Genomic DNA, 23,600 nt, shown 5'->3' on the forward strand with positions numbered 1-23,600 from the left:
CAACAATTATCTCTAAAGCTTCCCTGCGATCTTTAGTATCTAAGAGTCAGACATTGCTTTTTTAAATCTGCTGCCAAACTCTTTTTCCAGATTTCATTAACACACAATTACAAATAATCAATGGGTTTCGACATCCCACTGGACGAGTGTCAGCGCTATTCCATGCCCTTGCACCGAGGCCGTGTCTCCATCGCTCAGAGCCATCGGGCCAGAGTAACAAGCACAGCAGCTCTGTGAAGGCCTCCAGCACATAGACAGCACCGCAAGCTCCTATGTGTGTGTATGTGTGTGTGTGTGTGTGAGAGAGAGAGAGAGAGAGGCCCCTTTAAATGAACTGAGGTGTGCACACAGACGGAGAGAAAGGCACTTTGTTTGTGCAAGCAATATCACTTTCATTCAAATACATAATTCAAGCATCTTTCAACTTCAGCGCCGAGGTTGAAATGCAGTTTGAGGAATATGCCATGTGATGGAGGAGGAGGAGGAGGAGGTGTGTTTGTTTGTTTTGTGGGGTGTGTGAGTGCGGAAACAAGGCAAAGGGTTAGACACAGGACCAGAACGAGGGGCAACGGGACATTTGACTACAAGACGACGACAAAATAAAACCACAACGACGGGACATCCACACAAAAAACAGACGAGGGACAGACAGGATTGTAAAAAAAACAAGAGAGACAGCAGGAGTGTGGCAGGCAGAAGGGTTAAGAGAGGAGGGGGAAAGCAACCATGCCAGGCAGGAAGTGAGTGGGTGGGGGGGGGTGACGGCCGTAACAGTGCATTAGAACAAATGCAGGAGTACCTCAGCAATGCTTAGGGTGGATGAACAGGAGGGGAGCCGCGCCTGTTGCCACGAGAGAGAGAGAGGAGGGGAGAAGAGAAGAGGGGTTAACGAGTGGAGCCAAAGCCGGGTGGAGCAGGTGGAGGGACGGGGGGGGGTGGTCAGAGACACACAGAGACTGACGGCTGGAGGGGACAACGCCCTCTGTCTTTCAGGAGGACGTCGGTGCGACAGGTCTCTGTGTGACTGTCTCAGATGGGCCAAGGCAGCCAAGGGGGCAAAATGGGACAGGACAGGTCAGGACAGGACAGGAAAGGAAAGGACAGGACAAGACAAGACAGGTCAGGACAGGTCAGGACAGGACAGGACAGGACAAGACAGGTCAGGACAGGTCAGGACAGGTCAGGACAGGACAGGTCAGGACAGGACAGGACAGGACACGACAGGACAGGACAGGACAGGACAGGACAAGACAGGTCAGGTCAGGTCAGGACAGGTCAGGACAGGACAGGACAGGTCAGGACAGGACAGGTCAGGACAGGTCAGGTCAGGACAGGACCGGACAGGTCAGGTCAGGACAGGACAGGACAGGACACGACAGGTCAGGACAGGACAGGACAGGACAGGACCGGACAGGTCAGGACAGGTTAGGACAGCAGGTAGGAGTTGCATGGGGTTTCACTGTCCATCAGAACAATAGGAAAAAAGGTTTCACATCAAACATTTGCTTAAATTTCAGTGTGTCTTTCGGGAAATAAATGGTTGCAAAGCTACTATTCCATTCATGTGTATGCATTCATGTTATTCCAGAATAGAGACATACTGCATTTATGATCTGTACCACACACTCCTTATTGCATAAGGTGTAAAACACAAATGAAGAAACACGTAGAATGGAAATAAAGATGGACGACATGACAACTCCCCAAAAGTGAAGCCTAAGCGATCACCACCTGGTGGCTGCTATGAGTAATGAACTCCCATTGGTCGAGCGCGTGCAGAGGCGGGACCTCAATGCCGCGGCTCAAAACCTTGACTAGTACTGCGCAGACTCAAAATGCAAGATGGCGGCGTTCATACTCAGGATATTGGAACTTAAAGAACAGTTTCTATATTCATCATCTTTCTGTTATCTTTCTGGCACATATTATACATTTCAAGTTCCTGTTGGTTCAACTGACCTTCACTCTTTCCAAGACAACATCACAAATCTTTTCCAACTTATAAACAAACTACAAACAGAAAGATGAGACTGTTACTGTGTGTTCAGTGCTGCCATTGCTATGCTAGGTCCAACACCGTTATATTTTCCAATAGCTTTAAAAGTCCCACAAATCCGAAAAATTGATTGCAACTGATAAATAATGCAAACCACACACACTCCTGTACGTGAACGCCCTGGGATCGATGCAGGCGTCAAATATTGATCCAGAACTCAATATCCAGTCATCCCTTCGTATCGCTCACAGTAGACATGCAACACAACACACTGTACAACACAAATCCCACGGGAAATAAAAATGAGCCGGAAAAATGCAACATCATTTATTTCTAGCACCCAATATTGTCTCCTATTATTGCTCCACTGGGGTCAGGACCGGTTTTCTTCACGCTGTGGTAAGACCCTTTAAAAACAATGCCCCCACCAAACGGCATAAAATACTTTTATTAACTCTGCTAATGAGGTCGGGAGGATGTTGTGTTTGTGCCTGTTTCTACAAGATGGTTGCCCGTGAAGTTCTCTGCATTTTGAAGGACGAAAAACGTTGGAGTCGATCAGGATTTGGATTTTTTTGTTTATCACCTGCAGCCATTTCCCTGTTTACGTGCACGGCCCCTGACAGCTTCTACGCGGCATCGCCTTCATCTGCTTGTTTTGTCAAGATTCAAAAAACATAAACACCACAAAAACACGACCATCTGCGCTGGCAGAGGTGTTTGTTGGTGGAAAAACCTTCCAGCTAAAATAATAACGGAAAAAAAACATCTCTGTGAAATCTATTTTAAAAATTTCACGTCTATTCCCAACAAAATAATGCAGTCGGGCATGACAACCGAGCTCATGATGAATTATTACTGAAATCAACAGACGATTCCCGGGCTTTTCCTCATGAAACAATAACATTTTAGATGATTTAATAAACTTTTTTTAAAGCAGGGCTGTCAATGAGATTAAAGTCTCATCCCTCCTCATTGAAACGGAGCAGATTCACAGCAGTTACCCTCATCAGACTCTGCTCCTCAGATAATGGACAACGGCAGGAAACCACAGGCGATTACAAACTGAAACTGCAGGAGCAAACTACACAAGGCTCAGATCCAGGAAATCTTCTAATAACAATGTGAGATAGGACCTTTTTTGACATTTTGATTAACAGACCTTAAATACGAACTGTTAGTTAAGAGACGGCTGTTTCTTCAACATATCTATTGACTTAAAAAACAGCTGTGTAAGATCCTGATGGTTTGTAATTGGATTGCACTTCCCTCACATCTAAACCGAACCACAGATTCAGTTTCATAACTGTAAACATATTTTGAATGACATCACAGCCCCTGACTGTGCAGGATTCTGACGAGTTGTCAAATTCAACTTGTGTGATGTCGGTGCTGTAAACGTATTTTTTAAATTTTGTGCTTACGCTTTGAAAACAGAAGGGTTATTAAAAAAGAAAAGTTGCTCTCACCCTGGAATAAATAAATGTGAGGAAGAATGAACCGTGCAGGAGCCAAACAAGCAGGAGCCGCAGCTGACCAGGAGCATGTGCTGCACGCTCCCTGGTCCGGCCCCGGCCATTCATCACCGCCCCCCCCCCCCCCCCCCCCATGGCCGTCTCCACGTCTTCACCTATTAGAAGTTAATGAGCTATTGAGTGAGTTGCCAGCATGGCGGAGAATAAGAGCTAGCACAGCTGATTTGACGGCCGCGTGTTATGCGGCTCACCAGCTCCTGGTTCTCCTCCTCACATGGTGGATGAGCACGTTCAGTACAGCTGGTCAGACAGTCTCATCCATTCCTCTTAATCCCTTTCATTTCCTGTCTGTCCTCTCTCCTCCCTCTCTTTCTTTCCGTCCGACTGTTTGTCTCTCTCACCTCTCTCTCTCTCTGTCTCGGCCTTGCTATTCACGGCTCTCTCGTCGTCTTTCCATTCTCTCTCTCCGTCGCCCTCAAGGCAAACTCTCAGAGTCAGTGGGCGTGAGTAACTCCAGTCAAATATGATATCGCACACGATGTTCGCAAACTTCACACATGCCGACGCGTGGCCATGATGCATTTGTGTCGAGTTGAAAACACATTTAAACGCTCTTCGACACTCGTGTATTTACACTTAAAGATATCCATATGTCCTCATAACGAAAGAATAAGAACGCCACCTCGTACCCACGCTCTACGCACACATGAACAAGCACACCGGACTCAGCTGAACTGACTTAATGCCGAAAGCAATTTGACCCAAATGGTCCATGAGTAGCACGAGCCAAAGAGAGGGAACGGGGGGGGGGCTGAATGTGTGTACATTAATCAGAGACAAAAGAGCACTTTCCTTCTGCCTGCAGCTACTTTCATGGTCTCTGCAACAGTATTTCACTCACATTAAAATCCATCCCGCTCTCTATATGACTCACGTCTCTCAGCCGTCCCTCCTGCACCTGAGATTTAACCGGGTATCGACTCATTCTGCACGGCTCAATTAATATCACCGGGCCTCTTCCATCCGGTTATTGAAAGCTGCCGTCTCTCTTGTTAACAGAGACGAGGAAGAATGCTCCACCTTCACGTGCATGTTTCAATTTCCCCCCCCGAGGCCATTTAAAGATTCGACTAAGAAGACGTCAAAAGAAAAAAAAACCTCCTTGTGAAATCTTTCTCTGTAGAACCTCAAGATCTTGTTGTCTTCAGAAGAAAAGCAATGGAAAAATCTGACAGTACAGGAGGAATATTTGAGTCCCTCTAATGCCCCAAAGCGGGTTTTTCTATGCTTTTTTATTTTTTCCTGATTGTAGTGCAACAAACTAGCAACTCAGGCGAGAATCATGTTCACCGAAAACGTGACATCAACAAAATATATAACACAAGTCAAGCCTTTTGAAGAGATTTTGATAAAAACAATTGTTACATTTTACATTTTCAAACGAAATAAGATATAAGAGATTTTGTTAGCGTTGTATTAAAGAGTCACGCTACCACTTTCCTCTTGTTTCCAGTCTTTGTGCTAAGCTAAGCTAACTGGCCGTAATGCAGCCTACTGAGAACATCCTGGTGAAATGAATCGAAATGTAATTCGATTTTTTGGATTGGATGTTCCATCGGCCTGTGTTGACATGAAAAGCTTTATTGTTTCTGTAAAACAGCAGGAATTAACAGACGGGACATAAAAAGGCACAAGAGATTCTCGGATGAAGAGTGCCTTACAAATAAAATGAATTTAATTTATTTTTTTTATTTACAAGAAGACATTAGCGGACCTGCACAGATCTATTCTGTGGGAACCTGTGTGCAAAATAAAATGGATAAAGCTGCAAATCTATCAGTGTACCTGGCAGTTAACTATCGGTGAAGTCATCATCCACAGATGCATCAATACCCCCCTGCCTCTCCTCGTGACCCTTGTAAAGCCATCATGGATTTTGAAGCCAGGAGCTTCTTCATCCATATTGCCTCATTTCCATTTACAGTATGTGCTGTAGGGGGGGAGCACACGATAACTCAGGGCAGGAGGTATATCACCAAGAGGAGCCGGGACTGAGGGGTTTTGAAGGAGGATGAAAACAGCAGCTAAACGAGTAGAGGCTTCTGTTTCTGAGAAGGTGACTGTTTGCTTGCTTGGCTTTGACACTGAGGAGACCTGGGAGACTCCTTCGCTGTCTTGCCTGCTCATTGTCAACCTTCCTTCTTTGCCTTTTTATGTAACCATGTCCCCCACCGCCTAACACCACAGAAACAGTCCCAGAGACATGAGCCCCTTCATCATCTTCCTCCACATCATACCCAACAACCCTGCTGTAGTTCCAGTCCACAGTCCCATCGCTACATTACTCACCCTCCTACCCCCTGAACTCATCCCCGGCCTGTCAGCGTTCCTGCTTCAGGCATCGTCAACATCAGCAGCAGCAGCACACATGCACCAATATGCATGGAGGACAACAAATTATATTTACTAAACACACACTGCAAACGCAATGAATCCACCCCCATGCCAACTCAGCTAATAATACAAAACCCTTCGCTTATTAAGACACAGGCACACAAATGTGCATGCACGCACACACACACACACACACACACACACATACGCACACAGTCACACACAGAACCTGTAAACAACCTCTCGGCAATGCAGGAGGAAAGACAGTACTTACCATCTTCTGCCTGGAGTCGGAACAGAATGAGCTCCCCGGCACATGCACACAAGAGCACACACACACACACTTTTACACACTCACTAACTGGGAGAGGGTGAGTGAGGAAGGGTGAGCGAGAGAGAGAGAGAGAGAGCGAGAGAGAGAGAGAGAGAGAGAGGACGCAGTAGAAAGCGAAGAGCAGCGAGTAACGCAACAGCCAGAGAGACATAAAGAGGTGGAGAAGGAGGAGGAGGGGGGGGTATATAGTCGCCCATACGGTGCAGTGTGCTGCGCTAAATCAAACACGCATGACTGAGGTCTGCTGTGTGTGTGTGTGTGTGTGTGTGTGTGTGTGTGTGTGTGTGTTTGCACATGTCTGTGTGACTATGTGTGTGTGTTCACTTCCCATGAGCGTTTCTGCTGAGGAAGGAGACGTATGTGATTCTCTCTCCCTCACTCTTCGTCATCTACCTAGTCATTTGAGAGGATGGAGTCGGGGGGGTCAGGGAACCTGAAGTGATGGGAGGTAAGGGACTGGCCCTCGGGGACGGACAGATGGATAAAGAAGGACAAACAGACTGTGCCACAGGGGCCAACTGTCCTCTGCTCCCTCTGTGTCCATTCCCCTCGTTTTCATTTCCATCCTTCTCCCCTTCCCCACCTCCCACTCGGTCCCTTGTCCTCTCTAACTCATGCTCTCCATTCCTTTTCTCCCTCTCTCTCTCTCTCTCTCTCTTGCTTTCACTCCCTCCCACTCTCTGTTCCTTCTCTCCATCTCTCTTCTCGCCTTTCTTTTCTCACTCACTCCATCATAAATCCTCCACATCTCCAGCAGACCAGGAGGCGAAGAGTCACTTTTTATGAGCTTTACTGCACTGGAGGAGGACAATAACACATATCTAGTGGTACTGACCCACACACACACACACACACACACAGTAGGATCGGGTGAGTAATTCCAATAGGACACAAAGGCGTATAACAAGTGCTATCTATCGTTTCCACAGGGGAATAAAACCTCGGAGGAATGACGACACAGGCTGTAAAACAGTGGTGGAGCATCACACTGCACCAGGCGTCCGTGTCCTCTGCTATAAACTGACCAAGCATCCGGTCACAGAAACAGAGTTAAAGGTAGAGATGGTTTCTCTTTGGTGGAAATCGACTCCATGTCGGTAGCCATCAACATCTAAAGAAGAACAAAACTTCATCTACTTCATCTTCTTAGCTCAAAAACAGCACCACATTTAGCAGAAGTTTACAACACAAACACACACAAATGCATAAACACTTCCTCTCTATAACATATTGATAGTTGTGGTGTTTCCTGCCCCGGTTGCTGGGCTACAGGAGGAGAGGGGATGTACGGGCCCGGAGATGACTGATCTGTCTCACCACAGCCGCTTCACTTGACGTTGGAACGGCACTTACTCATACAGCCCGGACATAAATCATTCATCTGCCTCCGTCTGATCACTTCACTCCGTCAATGATCCTCTGTCACAGCTCATTTGCAAGTGATGATACTGGGAGCGTGTACAGATCAGGCCTGGGCCCAACGCCACGGACATTTTCACACACACACACACACAGCATGACTGTCGTAATTTGTTTTGACTGCTTTCAAAATCCGGCAACGGACAGATTGCCATGGATCTCTATCCAAGCTTCTTCTTTGTGAGTTCGCAATGGGAATCGAGACGGACATTTTTTCTAATTGAAAGACAATTTTTCATCTAAAGAATTCATAAAAACAACAAAATGAATTTGTCTTTAAACGTCTGTGACTTGTCCAGGGTTTACACCGCCTCTTGTGCAATGTCAGCTGGGATTGGTTCAATTCCCCGTCATGACCCTCATAGTATAAGCAGCATAGATAATGGATGGATGGAAGGATAATGACTGATATTAGCTGATAACTAAATAAGTAATTTTATCCCTTTTCTCTTGTACTGACATAATAAAACAGTATCTCATGTAGCAAATCCAACTCATCCCCCCCATTGTCAAAGCAGGTCGGAAAAAAATTCTGTTTCTATTTATGTGTAATATGTGTAAATTTATGTATGAGCCTGACTGTTTGCACACGTGTGCATATTAACACGGGTTCGTTGTGTCTTGCGGCAGTGACCAGAAAGACAAAACGTCCACAGTGAAGGTCATGGACGTGGCGTGATCTGAATTACACTCGGACTCAGTTCCCACACTTCAACGGAGAAGGAGGAGGTGATTTCCATAAGCTTTGGCCCCGGCTCCAAAGCCATACATCAAGCCATTCATCAAAAGAAGAGGCTATAGGATCCGTGCAAAGTGCGGCAGCGTCCTCTCGGTGCACCACAGCCTGCACCTGAGAGAGTTTGTGCAAAGGCCCCACGAGAGTGAGAGCAGCAGATTGTTTAATCAAAATAAATGCCATCATCAGTCAAGTTGATGGGCTGTTTGGAACCGTGTACAGTGCAGCGAGTGTAAGTGATGCTCGCACTTGCAGATGCATCAAGGTGAAAACCTGGTGACACCGAGGGGAGAGCAGCAGGCCGGCTTCTGGAGCGTCTCCGTTTCACAGGTTTGAATCGTCATTGACTGATCTGACTTAATAAAAGTTGTGTCTTGATAATATGTGTATTTTGTTTTTTACAAACAAACTGGAAAGTTGTACTGAAGAGTTCACTTGAGAATAAAACATTTGACAAATACAAAATAAGGCCTTTAATCAAAACTAACTCTATTTCAGACAGGAAGTCCCACCTTAAGTCTGCAGCTAACCACTGAATACTGACTGACTTTATCAAAAATGATGCATCAGATGAGGCTCACTAGAGGATTTAAGAGGCACTTTATATCATAAATCTGTATGTCCACCATTCATTGAACTATCGTCGCAGAAATAACGTTACTTAAATAATCCCACATTTTACAGTGAACACTCATAAAACGCAAAAATGTTGCACAGTGTCAGAACACGAGGCAGAAAACATGCAGTAGTAGGTTTTTGTGGTTATGTCTCAAACAAGTAAAATCCAAACCAATATTGCTCCAGTGAAACACACACACACACACACACACACACACACACACACACACACACACACAGAGACACACACACACATACACACACAGTCAACCATCGGCTGAGTCACCGCCGCATCTCCCATATGCTTCATTAATCCAAGCTCACCATTACATAACTGCACTAAATGCTCACAAGATTGGAAGGGCACAACTACCCTCCCTATGTGTGTGTGTGTGTGTGTGTGTGTACTTTGTTGTGTGTACAAGTGCAAGTAGGAGACAGTGTGACAGGAGGAAGAAAATCTGGTTACATGAATGGTTGTCGAGCAGCTCAGTTTGTAATCCTTTTGTATCTGCTTGCATTTGTGGGCTGTGTGTGTGTGTATGTCTGTGTGTGTGTGTCTGTGTGTGTGTGTATGTCTGTGTGTGTGTCTGTGTGTGTGTGTGAGAGACAGAGTGAGACAGACACTTTTTCCCTTGAGGATGATTTTGTGCCTCCAATTTTTTATATTGTGTGTGAGTGTGTGTGTGCGTGTGTGGACATGAGTTGTGTTGCAGAGGCACAGGTTCTATGCTTAATAACAAAACCTATTAGCTACATACAAATATACACATTTACATACATACATACGTGCAAAATACACATGCAGAAATTTTTTTGCTTAGCACACAAGGCATTCACCGGAAGTCTCTTTGTGTCTCTCTTAGCACACACACAAACATACAAACACACACACACACACACACACACACACACACTCACACACACACACACACACACACACACACACACACACACACACACACACACACACACACACACACACACACACACACACACACACACACACACACACACACACACACACACACACACACAAAACAAACTTGACAAATGCAGCTTGAGCTGGAAGTGCTGACACATGACCTGTGTTTATTTACGCATGTTCTCTGTTTGGCAGGAGAGCGGCTCCTCGCTCACGCTCTGCTCTGTGGCGTCGGGCCCACTTGTAAAGGCAACCTCAGCGGCAGCTCTGGCGGTGACAAGATTAAGACCTACTCCACACCTTCTCCTCTCACTGCCACCACGCAGCGCTGCCAACAAGACACAGCTAACAAACCAACACGCAGCCCACAGTGGCACATGAAATGCATCAGTGAAGAGAGCCGTCCTGGCTCCGGCTCCGGGGACATTGTGTACATAATGTCGGCAAGCCGCTCGCAACGTGGGAATTTTCAAAGAACATATGGCAGCTTGTCGCTGGGAAACAGCCCGTGACACAATCTAAACAAGCTGAGAGCTATACCTAGGAAAGCCATTAACTGTCTGTTATCGGCCACGCACAAAGACACACACATGTCCAGACCAGCATGTCACGCACAAGGCGTAAAGTGGCCGGCTTGTGGTCTTGACAGACTCGCGATGCTCAAACAGGGTCATTGACAAAGGAAGCCTTCAGTGGAGAGGCAGGTGTCTGCATGTTGGGGCGAGGGAAGGAGGGAGTGATGGCTGAGGATTACCTCACTGCATCAATGGACCCAGCAGCAGCAGCAGCAGCAGCAGCAGCAGCATCACAGCTCCCTGATGTCTAATTATTTACAGCTACACACTCTGTAGCTCAGCTGAGGTCACAATCGCCTCAGCTGAGTCTGAGGCTCTCTAAACATGATCAGAGGAATGAATTGCTATCATGCAGAGGCTCGGTAGCCAGTGGGGTGCGGAGGCAAGATGTAGAAACAACCCAACAGACCCGCATGAAGTCACTATGACCTTTGACCTCTGACATCTAATCATCGCTTTCTCTCAAGGCGTTGTTGAGATAATACAAAGTCAAAAAGGTTTTGCGAGGTCACAGGGACTTTTGAACAAAATTTAAAGTAATTCCTTCGAGTCGTCCTCGAGATAAATCGCGGGCACAAGAATGGGACGGACAGAAAACTGGACCACGAGACCACGAGGGTGAGCGACTCTCTCTCCTGCACTGACCTCTCCGTGCTCTACAAACACCGCTGAGCAGAGAGAGACAGAGACAGAGACAGAGACAGAGACAGAGACAGAGACAGAGACAGAGACAGAGTGAGAGACAGAGACAGAGACAGAGACAGAGACAGAGACAGAGACAGAGTGAGAGACAGAGACAGAGACAGAGACAGAGACAGAGACAGAGTGAGAGACAGAGACAGAGACAGAGACAGAGACAGAGACAGAGACAGAGACAGAGACAGAGACAGAGACAGAGACAGAGACAGAGACAGAGTGAGAGTGAGAGACAGAGACAGAGACAGAGACAGAGACAGAGACAGAGACAGAGATAGAGACAGAGACAGAGACAGAGACAGAGACAGAGACAGAGACAGAGACAGAGACAGAGACAGAGACAGAGACAGAGACAGAGACAGAGACACAGACAGAGACAGAGACAGATAGAGAGATAGAGAGATAGAGAGATAGAGAGATAGAGAGATAGAGAGATAGAGAGATAGAGAGATAGAGAGATAGAGAGATAGAGAGATCTTCTCTTCTCTTCTCTTCTCATCTGTCTGCTTCCTCTGTCGCATGACCCGCCCATGCACCCGCCCTCCCTCCACCATCAACATCCCATCCCTCTGTTCCCATGGAAACCCCCTCACATATATTCCCATGGCACCTGCCTGCTGTCCGGGAGACACATGGAGACGTGACACAGATGAGGTGAAAGAGAAACGGGAAGGGAGACAGAGAGAGGATACAGAGAGCGAGAGAGGGAGAGAGAGAGAGTCGACGCCATTCGGCATTTTAAAAACCTGCAGGAGAGATCAGTTAACACACAGCAGGATACGTGGACATTTCAGATTGTAATTTTGATCTTGAACAAGTTGGAAACAAGTTGGCAGTCGTGGGTGTAATCAAGCCTCAGACTAACCGGGGGGGAGGGGCTCGACATGTTCAGGTGATGAAAACCGAGCACGAGGCAATTTTAGAAGGAAGGAAAATGTTGAGGTATCCCGTTGAAGCCGGCACAGACAAAGCAGACTGAGTTTTTTAGGTACGATCATTGGGATTTGTTGAATTAAACCTGGGGAATATGGGCATCCAAGCATTAGACCCACAACCTGCTGTCTCCAGAAACGCACAAAAAACACACACTCACACACAAACAACAGGGGTTTTACATATAAAACACATTAAAAACAAACACAGAACGTACACTTCGCCAAGTTGACACACTGAAAGAAATCAGGAGAGAGTGTGTGACGTGCGAGTGTTTGAACAAGTAGGGAAACAGTTTGTGCAACTGTATACAAGATAATATGTTCTTAAATTAGGGTTTTAAGGAGAAAAACACATTCAGTGTAAAATAAAGTCAAAGCAAAACGAAAAATATATTTCTAAGCCAAAACTCCTTTTGGGATCTTTGGATTATAAAGGTGATTCGATCAGAAACCGACAAGAATTAAATGTTTTAAAACACAATATCAAGCTGGTGGGTAGAAATACTTTGTGTTCCATCCAACATTGGCAAAAATAAATACAAAAATGTTCTATCTTAAATATTTTTTCCCGAATTTAATCATAACAAGAAAAGCTTCTGTTAAACTTCTCAAATTATGTACAAGTTTTTTGTGATTTTTAATCCCCAATGCTGTATTTCAAGAGAAGCTATTATGATCTCGTACGATTCAGTTTGTTTTTTATAGGATAACTCCTCTTGCGTCCTGTTAGAAGTTTCCTTGTAACCAGGTTGGGTCCCACTGATTAAGAGAAGCGTTGGAGATGGAGATCAGGGTTTGGGAAATAAATCTTGTCAACTGCAAGTCCTCACAAGGATGTCAAATGTGTGTTGAGTGCACAAACTCACTTTGGGCGTGGGACAGGAAGCCGTGGAGAGGCGGGAGGTGGCCTGAGCTCGGGGCGACTCCGAGGGCGTGGTGCTGAGAGAGGCCGTATCCCTGGGCAACACCTGCACACCCCGCGAGATAATGGAGTCTGGGATCTAAGATCACACACAGACACACACAGGTAGACAAACGTGCATGTAAACACCACACCCACCATAACCATAATCACACACATAGTGATATTGAAGATCCAGAAACACACAAAGGTATACAACAAACTTACAGCACAGACACACAAATATTCCATCATCTCTATACATATACATGGGTGATTGTCAAATGAAACACAAAACATGACGCGATGATCACAAATCATGATTGTTGAGATTTCGGTGAGAGGGGGGGCGGGGGGTGCTGAGTCTTACCAGCATCCATGTGTGATTGGACAATGAGGTGGGAGGTTACCCTGACAACAGAGCCTCAGAGCAGTTCCAGGCTGCAGACTGGGCAGGATGGGATGATGGGTATGAGGTTACATGTAAGTGGACAGAGCAGACACACACACAGATGAAGGAGTGATATGTTAAATCATAGGTTTGACTCTTTTTTTTACAACAGGAAGCCCAAAGAGTCGTCTCCGGATAAAATATGATCAGAAAACGTTTTAATCATTGAATCAAGGTTCATCGAAATGACTTTAACACAGATTACTGCATCTGGCAAAGATTTAGACAAGAATAATAGTCACAACACAATCTGAAAGAAAGCTTGGTTCCCACTTAAGGTGGCTAGAGTGAGGTTTTTAAACAGTCCATATATCTGTATATAGGTCATAAAGGACCAATGAGGCCTGTCCCATGTCTGATTCCCCCCCTATCTTCATTCAAGGGCGTGTTGTTCAGTTTGAGAACAGAAATTCTCTGTGCTTCAAGTGTTGAATTAAAATATCACAACTCATACATTACATTTTAATACTACAGTAGTGTCTCATTCATATTTACACTCTGTCCTGTGTACTTCCTGTTTTGGACAGTATAGTTAAGTACAACAGGAAACAGCTATGTTTCCTAAGATATGGGTGGACAAACTGTAAATTAAAAATTTCAAGGTGCTTCCTGTGGCTTTTTTAAACTTCACTATGTGTAGATCAAAGTAAACCTTTGTTTTGAAACAAGGCGGATTTTGATACTTAAAAAGATAAGACCCTGAAATTCTTCAAACCGTGATGACACATCTAACAAACACATTTATCCTCTTTCTAACTCAAGTATAATCAAAGGGTGAATGAACATCTATCCTATAGAGCTTCATGTTGTGATGTCCTGACAGGCACAGCAGAAACATCTGCCCTGGATCAAACAAGCAATATAATCTTTGTTTTTATTATTATGTCTAATATTGAAACACACTGTATTTCCTCTAAAGCAGATCACAAATCTACATTGAGCTAATCTCATTGGTCGACCTGGTCTGTAAACTGCACACAGCTCATAACACTGAATGGTAACTAGACTATAGGCATTTCCCATTTGTATTCACTGAAGAAATGAATTGTAATTTTTAGAATATTTTGAAATTATACTGTTGACTTTTTGGGAATGAGTCACTGATGTTAAAATCCTGCATGTGGCCCCTTTAACACATGCATGTAGTGTATGAATGAACATGTGGAGATGATGGATGACGTCACACGTATGAAAACTCTCCTCTCCTCTCGCCCGTCCACGTACCTTGGCTGCGATGGAGGCGGCGGTGATGTGGGAGGAGGAGCTGTCCTCGGTGGATGCTACGCCGCTGTCCTTCTTCTCCTCGTCCTCGTCCTCGCACTGCACGCCCTTGTCCTCCGTCTGGCGGCGTGGCGAACTGTTGAGCGGCGGCGAGAGGGGGGGCGGTGGCGACGGCAAGTCCTCCAGCTCATCCGCCGCCTCCTTTACCTTCACAATCGCATCGCGCAGGAGGTCGATGGCGTGCGGCAACGCCGGCAGGATGAACTGGAAGCATTCCTGGAATGGAGAATGGAAAAAGAACATTAGTAAAAAGACACTGTATTGGACGACGTGGTCAGTTGCAGCGAAGAAGAAGAAACAGGCTCCTGAACAGTCACTGATGTAACTCAAAGCAACACTAGGCAACTTTTGAACTTTAAAAAAGCAGCTATTAAATGAGTTTGAATGTTCAGTGAGTCGGACTAGGTCGAATAATTCCATTCTGATTTCCACTCCTCATCCTGAATGTCTGTTCTTCACTATGTTACTTTGTTGAGCAGGTACATTCCCCTGGGAGAAGAGTGGGACTGACTGAGAGTCGCAGCTTTAATTGTCAGAATCAGGTCCAGCAAATTCAAGAGCGATGCTGAACTGTCGATCAACTAAAAATCAGCGTTTATCTCCCAATATTCAGTGAGGAAATGTTTAAACTATGAGGAATTCTAAACAGAGTTTGTTGTACTTGTTACAGCAGAAGCTTTATTCCTATACATGCTTCCTGATCCTGATCCACGCCAAAGTTTAACGGGTTCTTTCCTGACCCACACCACATTAGAAAAGGGGATGATTTGCCCTTTGAGCCGCTGGCAGACTATAAATGACTCAACAAGTGGAAATAATTAGGGACGAAAAACATATTTTGCACAAGGAGCAAGAAAGGAAGCAACTTGTTGAGTTGTAGAATAACCTGATTTCACGGATCAAACATGAAAGAAGCAATAAACATGATGATGAAACAAAAGTTTCCAATGCAGGGTACAGTAGAATGAATACAACAGTCTGCTCATTTCTGTGAAACTCTACTGGTGCATGACCCTGGTCGAGACAGAAGTACAGCGCCTCCCTCTGGCCACAAGTACACAATCCTGCTCCCCTTCCCTCCCTCCCTCCCTCTCTCTCTCTCTCCCTCCCTCCCTCCCTCCCTCCCTCCCTCCCTCCCTCCCTCCCTCCCTCCCTCCACCGGTGATTTCCTCTGCGGTGTCTCTCTGTGTGTCAGTGTGCCTGTGGGCTCCTCGGCGATGCTAAACGCTCCATTCTCCTCGCTCCCAAGACAAGAGCTAATCTGTGAAATTATTTATCTTCCTGTGTATTTAAAGCATTGAGAGGCTGCATTATTAATCGCCCCCCCCCCCCAACGCCTAACAGTATCTACGCTGGCTTTTTTGGAGCAACCTCTCCCCCAACTCCATGTGCTTTCAAAAAAAGAAAAAGTGTGCACATCACAGGCTAGATTAAATAAGGCGATGTTAACCTTGATTTGACAGAATTTCAAGCCCACTAGGATGTGCGCCTCTCGCTGGGATAGCATCATCCGCAGGGAGAAACCCAGGAAGGAGGGCAGGAGCGCTCTTCAGATGAAAAAAGGTGGAATGGGTTAATCTCAGCAGTCAGCCACGAGCCCGCCAGCCCTGCTGCGTAGCCGCGAGCTAACCTTTTCCCTCTCGAACCCCCCCATGCCACTCCGTCACACAAACACACGCAGCCCGGACCCCCTCGGCACGCAGAGGCCTGTTTGTGCCTCCTCCTGGTGTGTTTGAAGCCCACATCTGAGAGGAGTTTTTTGAGAGATGTGGAGAGGAGGGCCGGGCGGGTCAGGCTGAAGCAGGGGAGCGAGAACGGCGTTAAGAGCCTGGAGACATTCCTCCTTTCCCTTTTTGTTCTTTCATTGAGTGCTGGGCGAAATTTTTAGGTACGTCAGGAGTGCTTTTTTTCCTCTCTGTTTTGTCCTGCAGGAGAGTAACTGTCAAGAACACTAAAGAGCAGAATCCCTGGACCTACTGCTGGAGCATGAGAAACACGAGAGAGAGAGAGGAACGGAGGTCGAGGGGGGGGAGGCCGCTGCTGTTCGGAGGGGAGGTTTGCAGAAAGGATGACAGAAACAGAGAAAGAGGGAGAGAGACAGGGACGAGGAGATGGAGACATTCAGAGGGACAGAGATTCATTGAGAGAGTGAAAAAAAACTACGTGGGACGAACAATTAAGAGTAAAGAAGAGAGAAGGAGAAACGAGAGACAAACCGAAACAAGGACAGTAGACACAAAACTAGAATTACTGTTGTTTGCCTCCACCAGTGCAGTTTCAGTCCGCATACATTTGTTCCCAGTGTCATATGAGTGACCTTTGACCTTGTAAAGTGTCAACAGGTTGAAACTGCAATCAGCTGCTGTGCTTCTTCTCTGTTCCTGGAAGCGTGTCTGTCCCAGCAGACAGAAATGCCACTGCAGTGAGCAGAAATGTCAGCACAGTGGGTAGAATTGTCTTCCCCACAGGTAACCATCAGCGCTGCAGGTGGACGCATCCTCGCCGAGAGTTGAAATGTTTTGTGATGATGTCATACCGTGAAAACACAGTTACCACGGCAGTGAGAGGTGGGGAGAGCAGCGGAGGTTTGTTCGGGGGGAAATTGCTACTTGCAAAGTTGAATTACCGCCCTGATGCCTCCACCAAGCAGCGAAGTTTCAGTCTACATACGGTACATTTTATTCCCAGACTCATATGAGGTCACTGTGACCTTTGACCTCTGAATTCTAATCAGTTCATCCCACCAACCCCTGTGTCGTCCAGTTTCAACAGTTTGGGTATCAAACAGGCAGGAAAGACCAAAAGACTGAACAGTTCTGTGTGGCATTATGGGAAATGTAGGTTTCAGGGTTATCTGAGTTTGACCTTGATGAAAAGTCACAGAAGTTCCTTCTTTGTTGTTTAAAGTTTGACCATTCGAGTCCTGAAAAAGGCTAAAAGTATGACGCTGAAATCGCCGGGGAAGCCACCAGTCTGAACACGTTTGTCTTGTCAAAGCTGTTGGTAAATGTACAGGTTTCATTTAATATTTACATATTCATAGGACATTTGTTTTATTTAATGTCACGACGGAAGCATTTGCTGGAGGTTTTCTAGATTCCTAGACCTCTAAAATCATATCCTCACGTCCCAATGAGGACAAAATATACATTATACAAACTACAAGAGGATACAGTATTCTATCTTAGGTATAAATGAAAATGAAATGCGAGTAAAAGATCAAACGCCGACACTCCTGGGTCAGCCGGACTCCCCCCCCGTTATCTTTATGACAGGAGATCATCGTAATGAAAGCCTGCAGTGGGCAGCTTGTGCCGTTAACTTTAACTGGGGGTTGATGAGGGAGACACTAATATGGCAGCAGATGGGGAAGAGGTGGCATAATTGATTAAAAAGAAATACTAAAATCGATCAGGAGAAGCGGGCGCGTAACGAGACAGAGACAGATGTGCAGGTCAGCGCAGCAGAGAGGGAGACAGATGGAGTGGGACACAGAGACAGCACGCACGTACATGCACACACATAAAGTATATAGGCATGTTGAGACAAACACACTCACACATTCACCCATTCACACAAAAATGACAGCACGGTACACACACATCAGCAGCAAATGGGGTTTAGTGTCTTGCTCGAGGACAGATGTCAGGAATCAAACCCCCTGACCCAAAGGTGCGTTTGTTGGAATCACAAAAATCTCTAAAGGTGCCTCTCAATAGAAACAATAACAAAAGTCCTAGTTTGATGAAGCTGTGAAGCAGCGTGGGATCAGGAGGCTTTCATGGATTTCGGATTTGAATTTCTAAAATTTTTTCAATTGGTCTTCTTTGTGCTTTAGCTAATTTTGTCACATAAACACATTGGCCAGGTGAGATTTCTTTCTTTGCACCGAACACCAACATCCACAGGAGGAAGCTGTTGTTACAGCAGTTTGGAGTGGTTCCTACCTGGGAGCCTTTCTTGCTTCCTGGTAAGTTGATGATGAGCGTCTTCCCTCGGATTCCACACACCGGTCTGCAACACGGCAACACACGGGACGGTTAAAAGAATGCAACTGAGGAAAGTGTGTCACTGCAACAAGTTTGTTTCCTGCATTTGTCTAATGTTCGTCATCATAAAGGCCTGTAGAGATATATCAAATCAAACTAATGTTCGTGTTTTGATTGTGCTGCATGAGCGATTGCGAGACTGACCTGGAAAGCATGCCTAGTGGTGTGACGTTGAGAGAACCCATCAACATCGCCAGAGACATCCCAGGAGCCTCGCGCTCTATCACCTCTTTAGTGGCCTGGAGAAAGGAGAGAGAGAAGGAGGGAGAGAGAGGACAGTTGTAAGAGTAGCCACAGTCTAAAGCTGTTTTTTCAGGCATGACCTCGAGAGGATGTCCACACAATTTGGTCTGAACAAACTTTATAGGAAATGCAGTTTTGTCTTTCACACATGAACACCACAGCGGGACGTTCACATAAATCTGCAAAGCGTTCAGGTTAATCCTCTCAGGTCAATTTAGATACAGTGCAGCAATGCAGCTAAACAAGGAACCTTCAAAATAAGAATGTATGTATAAATACTGGTGTCGGTGAAGAAGTGAAACTGTGGACTTCAAGTGGAAAAGCAGGATATAGTAAGTCCCACGGTTGAGACAACAACATGTCTTGACTTATAACACCAGGACTGCCTTTGAAATAATGATTCACAATCCGTTTTGCTCAATTCACGCCTCAACTGACTGGAAAATCCTTATCTGACCCGACTCCTCCCTCCTCCTCCCATTAGCAATCAAGATTGATTTGAGATCGATAGAGGAATATGTCTCTTTCGTGGTCAATCTGTGGAATTTTTGTCAAAGTTTCTCCTATAAAGTTTGTGCTTCTATGGACGAACGGTTGCTTTAAATTATTTTGTGCACAAACATGAAGAAAACCATTCAAGTGGTTTCCGGAGCTGCTGATGTTTTTAGTCTCAGTGCTTTTGCCGACACAGGTTCCACCGCACGTATTTGTTTATGTGGGAGTGCATCTGTTTGCGGGACTGCGGTTGACGTCGACGCTCCTGACGGACACAGGGAGGATACACAGCCTTCTCCTTCTGCTGGGTGTGTGTGTGTTGGGTGCCCTTGAGTTGAGTGACACTTCAAAAACGCACCAATAGCGAGGGAGAGGGGGGAGAAAAGACTTCAAAGCAGAGGAGCCGCTGATGAGCATCGTGGGTTTGGACTCAGGAGAGGAGAAGGAGGAGAGAGAGAGAGAGAGAGAGAGAGAGAGAGAGAGAGAGAGAGAGAGAGAGAGAGAGAGAGAGAGAGAGAGAGAGAGAGAGAGAGAGAGAAGGGAAAGAGTGTTGGTGGGACCAGGGAGGGGTGCGATAGAAACAAGCGAGAGGGAGGGAGGGGTGAGATAGAAGAGAGAGAGAGGCAGGGAGGGGTGAGGCTGGATTTGTAGCTCATCATACATCATATAAAGTGAGTGATTGGAAGAATCATTTTTTAATGTTGGCGTGATTTGTGAAATATGCTCAGGCGAGGTTTTATCTTTATTACATGTGTGTGTGTGTGTGTGTGTGTTTTTGTGCGTTTGCGGGGATGTATAACAAGGGCAGGAGATGGACTCATAGATGATGAGGTGATGAAATTTAAGCAAATGAGGTGTTACAGACTCTGGCAAATCCTATTCCTTAAATGTAGCTTAGTGCAGATCAGCGCCTTGATTGAATGTTTCCTTTAAAAATTCCTACCTATTTACAGAGGGAAAATTATTCTTAATCATGCGTCTTATGCTAATCGGCAGAAAGCAATGCAGTCGCATGTGGAAGGAGAGCTCATGCATTTAAATTCACTCGATCCAGATTTTTGTTTGGATTTGAAGCAAATTAAGGACACACTCCCTTACATGTAGACAAATTTATTTTAATCAAGATCCACAAAGAATTCTCGACAAATCAGTGAAAATGCTGAGAAACACTTAATCTATAAAATATTCCTGGATCTGTCTCCTGATCCGGATCAAGGCCGGGAACAGGTCGGATAAGGAAGTTTCAACCTTCTGATCATTGAGAGGTGGATTACTCATGAATAGTTGCATTGAAAATGACGGTAACATGTAGCTCTTACTCGAACAGAAAATAAAGGGAAAGCAAAGTGAAGTATTTCCACATGAAAGACATTTCCCATGAGATAAAGGACATTAAGGCTTGTGTCCTGCTTTCATCGACACAGAATACAGTCGTCTGTGTCCTCTGTACAGACGCAGAGAGGAGACAGACGGAGAGATATCAGTGTCTCCGGCACACGGGGTTGGATCAGATATCAGGTGTTATCAGTGACTACAGTGTGTACGTGTCTTCCCTCTTCCAGGAAGGTTGCTGCTGTCTACCATGATTGATGAGGACCAATGATAGTGCTGAGAACCACGGCTCATCCCCTGCCAAATTGCTTGTATGTGTGAGTGTGCGTGTGTGTGTGTGTGTGTGTAACAGCAGTGGAGCAGTGTAAATCCAAAAAGAGCTTCTTCTAATCCTTCAATCTAAAGGTGTGTGATGAGACAAGTAAAGAAAAAGGAGAAAGAAAAAGACAAAACGTATATTTACACAGAGGTCTGCTGCCTCTACACTGCAGTAGGCGGAGTTTATGCAATATGCAAGAATGTGTGTACACATATATAAATATATATTTATATCTGTGATATTTTAGCTTCATTTTTGTACAATGGGAAGAAAAGGAGGCACGTAGTACATCTTTAAAAACAGAGAGTGAAATATGAAACACACACAAACAACATGCAACCTGAGACCTGCCACCCATTAACTCTGAATTACTTGCAATGCAATCCCTTTTTTCAAAAACTTGAGTTGATAAGGGGTTCACTGGTGCCTCTTTATTTCCCATGTGACCGAGGGGCTAATTACAACCTGTGTTAATCAGCGCTGCAACACACATTTGTAATCAGCAAGAACACGCTGAGGTTCTCTGAATAACGCTCAGAGAGCAACAGGAGAGATCCACCTCAGTCTTTCCCTCTCACAGAGGAACTCCTACGTTTTACTTTGGCCGTCATCATATTTCTATTGCAGGCGATCAAGTTCCCTCATGTGACCTCTCGGCAAAAACTGTTCACTGAAAGTTGTCCTTGTTTGTTTGTTCGTTATCTGGCTAAATATAAAATTCTAATGAGAAACACGTGAACCCACCTCTGGCGTGACGTCTCTCGGGGCGAAGCCTGTGCCTCCGGTGGTTAGGATGAGGTTAAGTTCCTTTTCATCGCACCAGTCCACCAGAGTCTCCTGTTGGTGGGTGGACACACACACACACACACACACACACACATGTTAAATTGTAGTTACAGATTAGAACACAGAAATACAGACAGATACTGTCACAGAAAGATAAACAGACAGATAGATTTCATACCTTGATTTCATCGATCTCATCTGGCACTATCTTGTAGGCTGTGATCATTCCCCCCAACCTGAGAGAGGAAGAAAGTTCTTACATCAAACATGTCATCATCACGTGTTCGATTCCAGACAGCAAGAAAATCCTCTCTCATCATCAGAGAGGGTCCGCTGACAAGAAAAGACCCCGTCAGAAGTCAGTGTTTTTTTAACAAGCCTTGCCATCCCATCTTAAGGACAGTCTCTCTTTTCCATCATCCGTCTGTACAGCCTATCCTTCAATCTGACTTTACCCTGAAAACCTCCACAAACACAAGGATTAAGCAAACGCCACACAGAAAGGCCGTCAGGTTCAAACTCAGAACCCTCTTGAGAGCAAACCACTGCATCATCCTCTCTGCCCCTCTATCTGTTTTCTAATAGGAACTTAAGGTACCAGTGCCGGTTCTGGTGCAGAGCCAGTTCAGTCCTTTTGAGAAGTAGTCCACATTTCGGCAGGTTTGGAAACTGAACCCAGGGTCGTGTTGCGGTGGCAGCAGGCAAACCAGCGTAATCCAGACAAATCGAGCTTCTCCTGGGAGATCCAGAGGCCTTCCCAGGTCAGATGGGATTTATACCCCTGCAGCGAGTTCGGGTTCTGCCCTGGGGTCTCCTCCCGGTTGCACATTCCCAGAAAACCTCCAAAGCTGCAGCTGCTCAGGAGATATCGTGACCCACCTCGACCGGCTCCTTTTGACGCAAAGGAGCAGCGGCTCTACTCCAGGCTCCCCTCGGGCTCCATACCAGTGTGTGGTAATGTAATGCAGCAATTTGTGGTTCACGAAACCGCTAAGAGACCTCAAAGAAGAAGGTGGAAAGAAATCAAGCCTGACAGAACCCTTTGCTTTGTGGTTTTCTGGTGAAATGTGTGGAAACTTGTTCTATGTCCGGCAGGAGCACCGGCTCCGGGGCGACAGAAGGTGGAAAAGGGACGACACGTGGTTCAAGAGGTGAAGGTGCAGGAAACTGTCGCCTTCATCTTTTTCTAAGTAATAAAGAGACACACACACAAATCAGTGTTCGTAAATATGTTGTTCTTCTCCCCTCACCTCCATTCTTTAAAAACACGTGTTTTAATTTGCATTTAAGGAAATGGAGGCTTGTGAAATTCACGATGGAGAGAATAGAGTTCACGTGACAGAAACTCCAACGATGCCCTGTACGTGTGAGAGAGGAAAGGAGGACATTGAGCGAGCAGAATGAGACCAGAGCAGAGGCAGGAAGGAGCGAGAGACGCCGAAGTACAGCGGCAAAAAAAGGAGGAGAGGGAGAATGCCCTTGAACATCTCCTCCTGAAAGGATTTTCCACAGGATGGCCCACTGAGGAGGAGGCTGCTGCTGAACAGCGAGCCACAGCTACCTCCTGTGGCCAGTCCTGGTACGACATTCCCCCCCAAAGCCAACCCGAGGCTCAAGGTGAAGGCTCTGCACAGACACCC

The 23,600-nt window shown here is 45.8% G+C and overlaps 1 protein-coding gene across 3 annotated transcripts in view; it reads right to left on the minus strand.

Moving 5' to 3' along the window:
- The window catches only part of gphnb (gephyrin b), a 74,240-nt gene that overhangs the window by 20,109 nt on the left and 30,531 nt on the right, over positions 1 to 23,600 (minus strand). Inside the window, exons 3-9 of one of the 3 annotated variants that reach the window (XM_061091588.1) lie at positions 22,139 to 22,196; positions 21,919 to 22,011; positions 18,930 to 19,024; positions 18,684 to 18,750; positions 14,680 to 14,952; positions 12,970 to 13,104; positions 3,907 to 3,931 (exon numbers count right to left, since the gene is read on the minus strand). In XM_061091588.1, the coding sequence (XP_060947571.1) occupies positions 3,907 to 3,931; positions 12,970 to 13,104; positions 14,680 to 14,952; positions 18,684 to 18,750; positions 18,930 to 19,024; positions 21,919 to 22,011; positions 22,139 to 22,196 (746 nt within the window). Of the gene's footprint in view, positions 1 to 3,906; positions 3,932 to 12,969; positions 13,105 to 13,952; positions 13,966 to 14,641; positions 14,953 to 18,683; positions 18,751 to 18,929; positions 19,025 to 21,918; positions 22,012 to 22,138; positions 22,197 to 23,600 lie in introns of all 3 variants that reach the window. The other 2 variants (XM_061091587.1, XM_061091590.1) reach the window with 2 other exon arrangements.

The sequence above is a fragment of the Limanda limanda genome, chromosome 18 (genome assembly GCF_963576545.1).
Source record: "Limanda limanda chromosome 18, fLimLim1.1, whole genome shotgun sequence".
Classification (NCBI taxonomy): Eukaryota; Metazoa; Chordata; class Actinopteri; order Pleuronectiformes; family Pleuronectidae; genus Limanda; species Limanda limanda.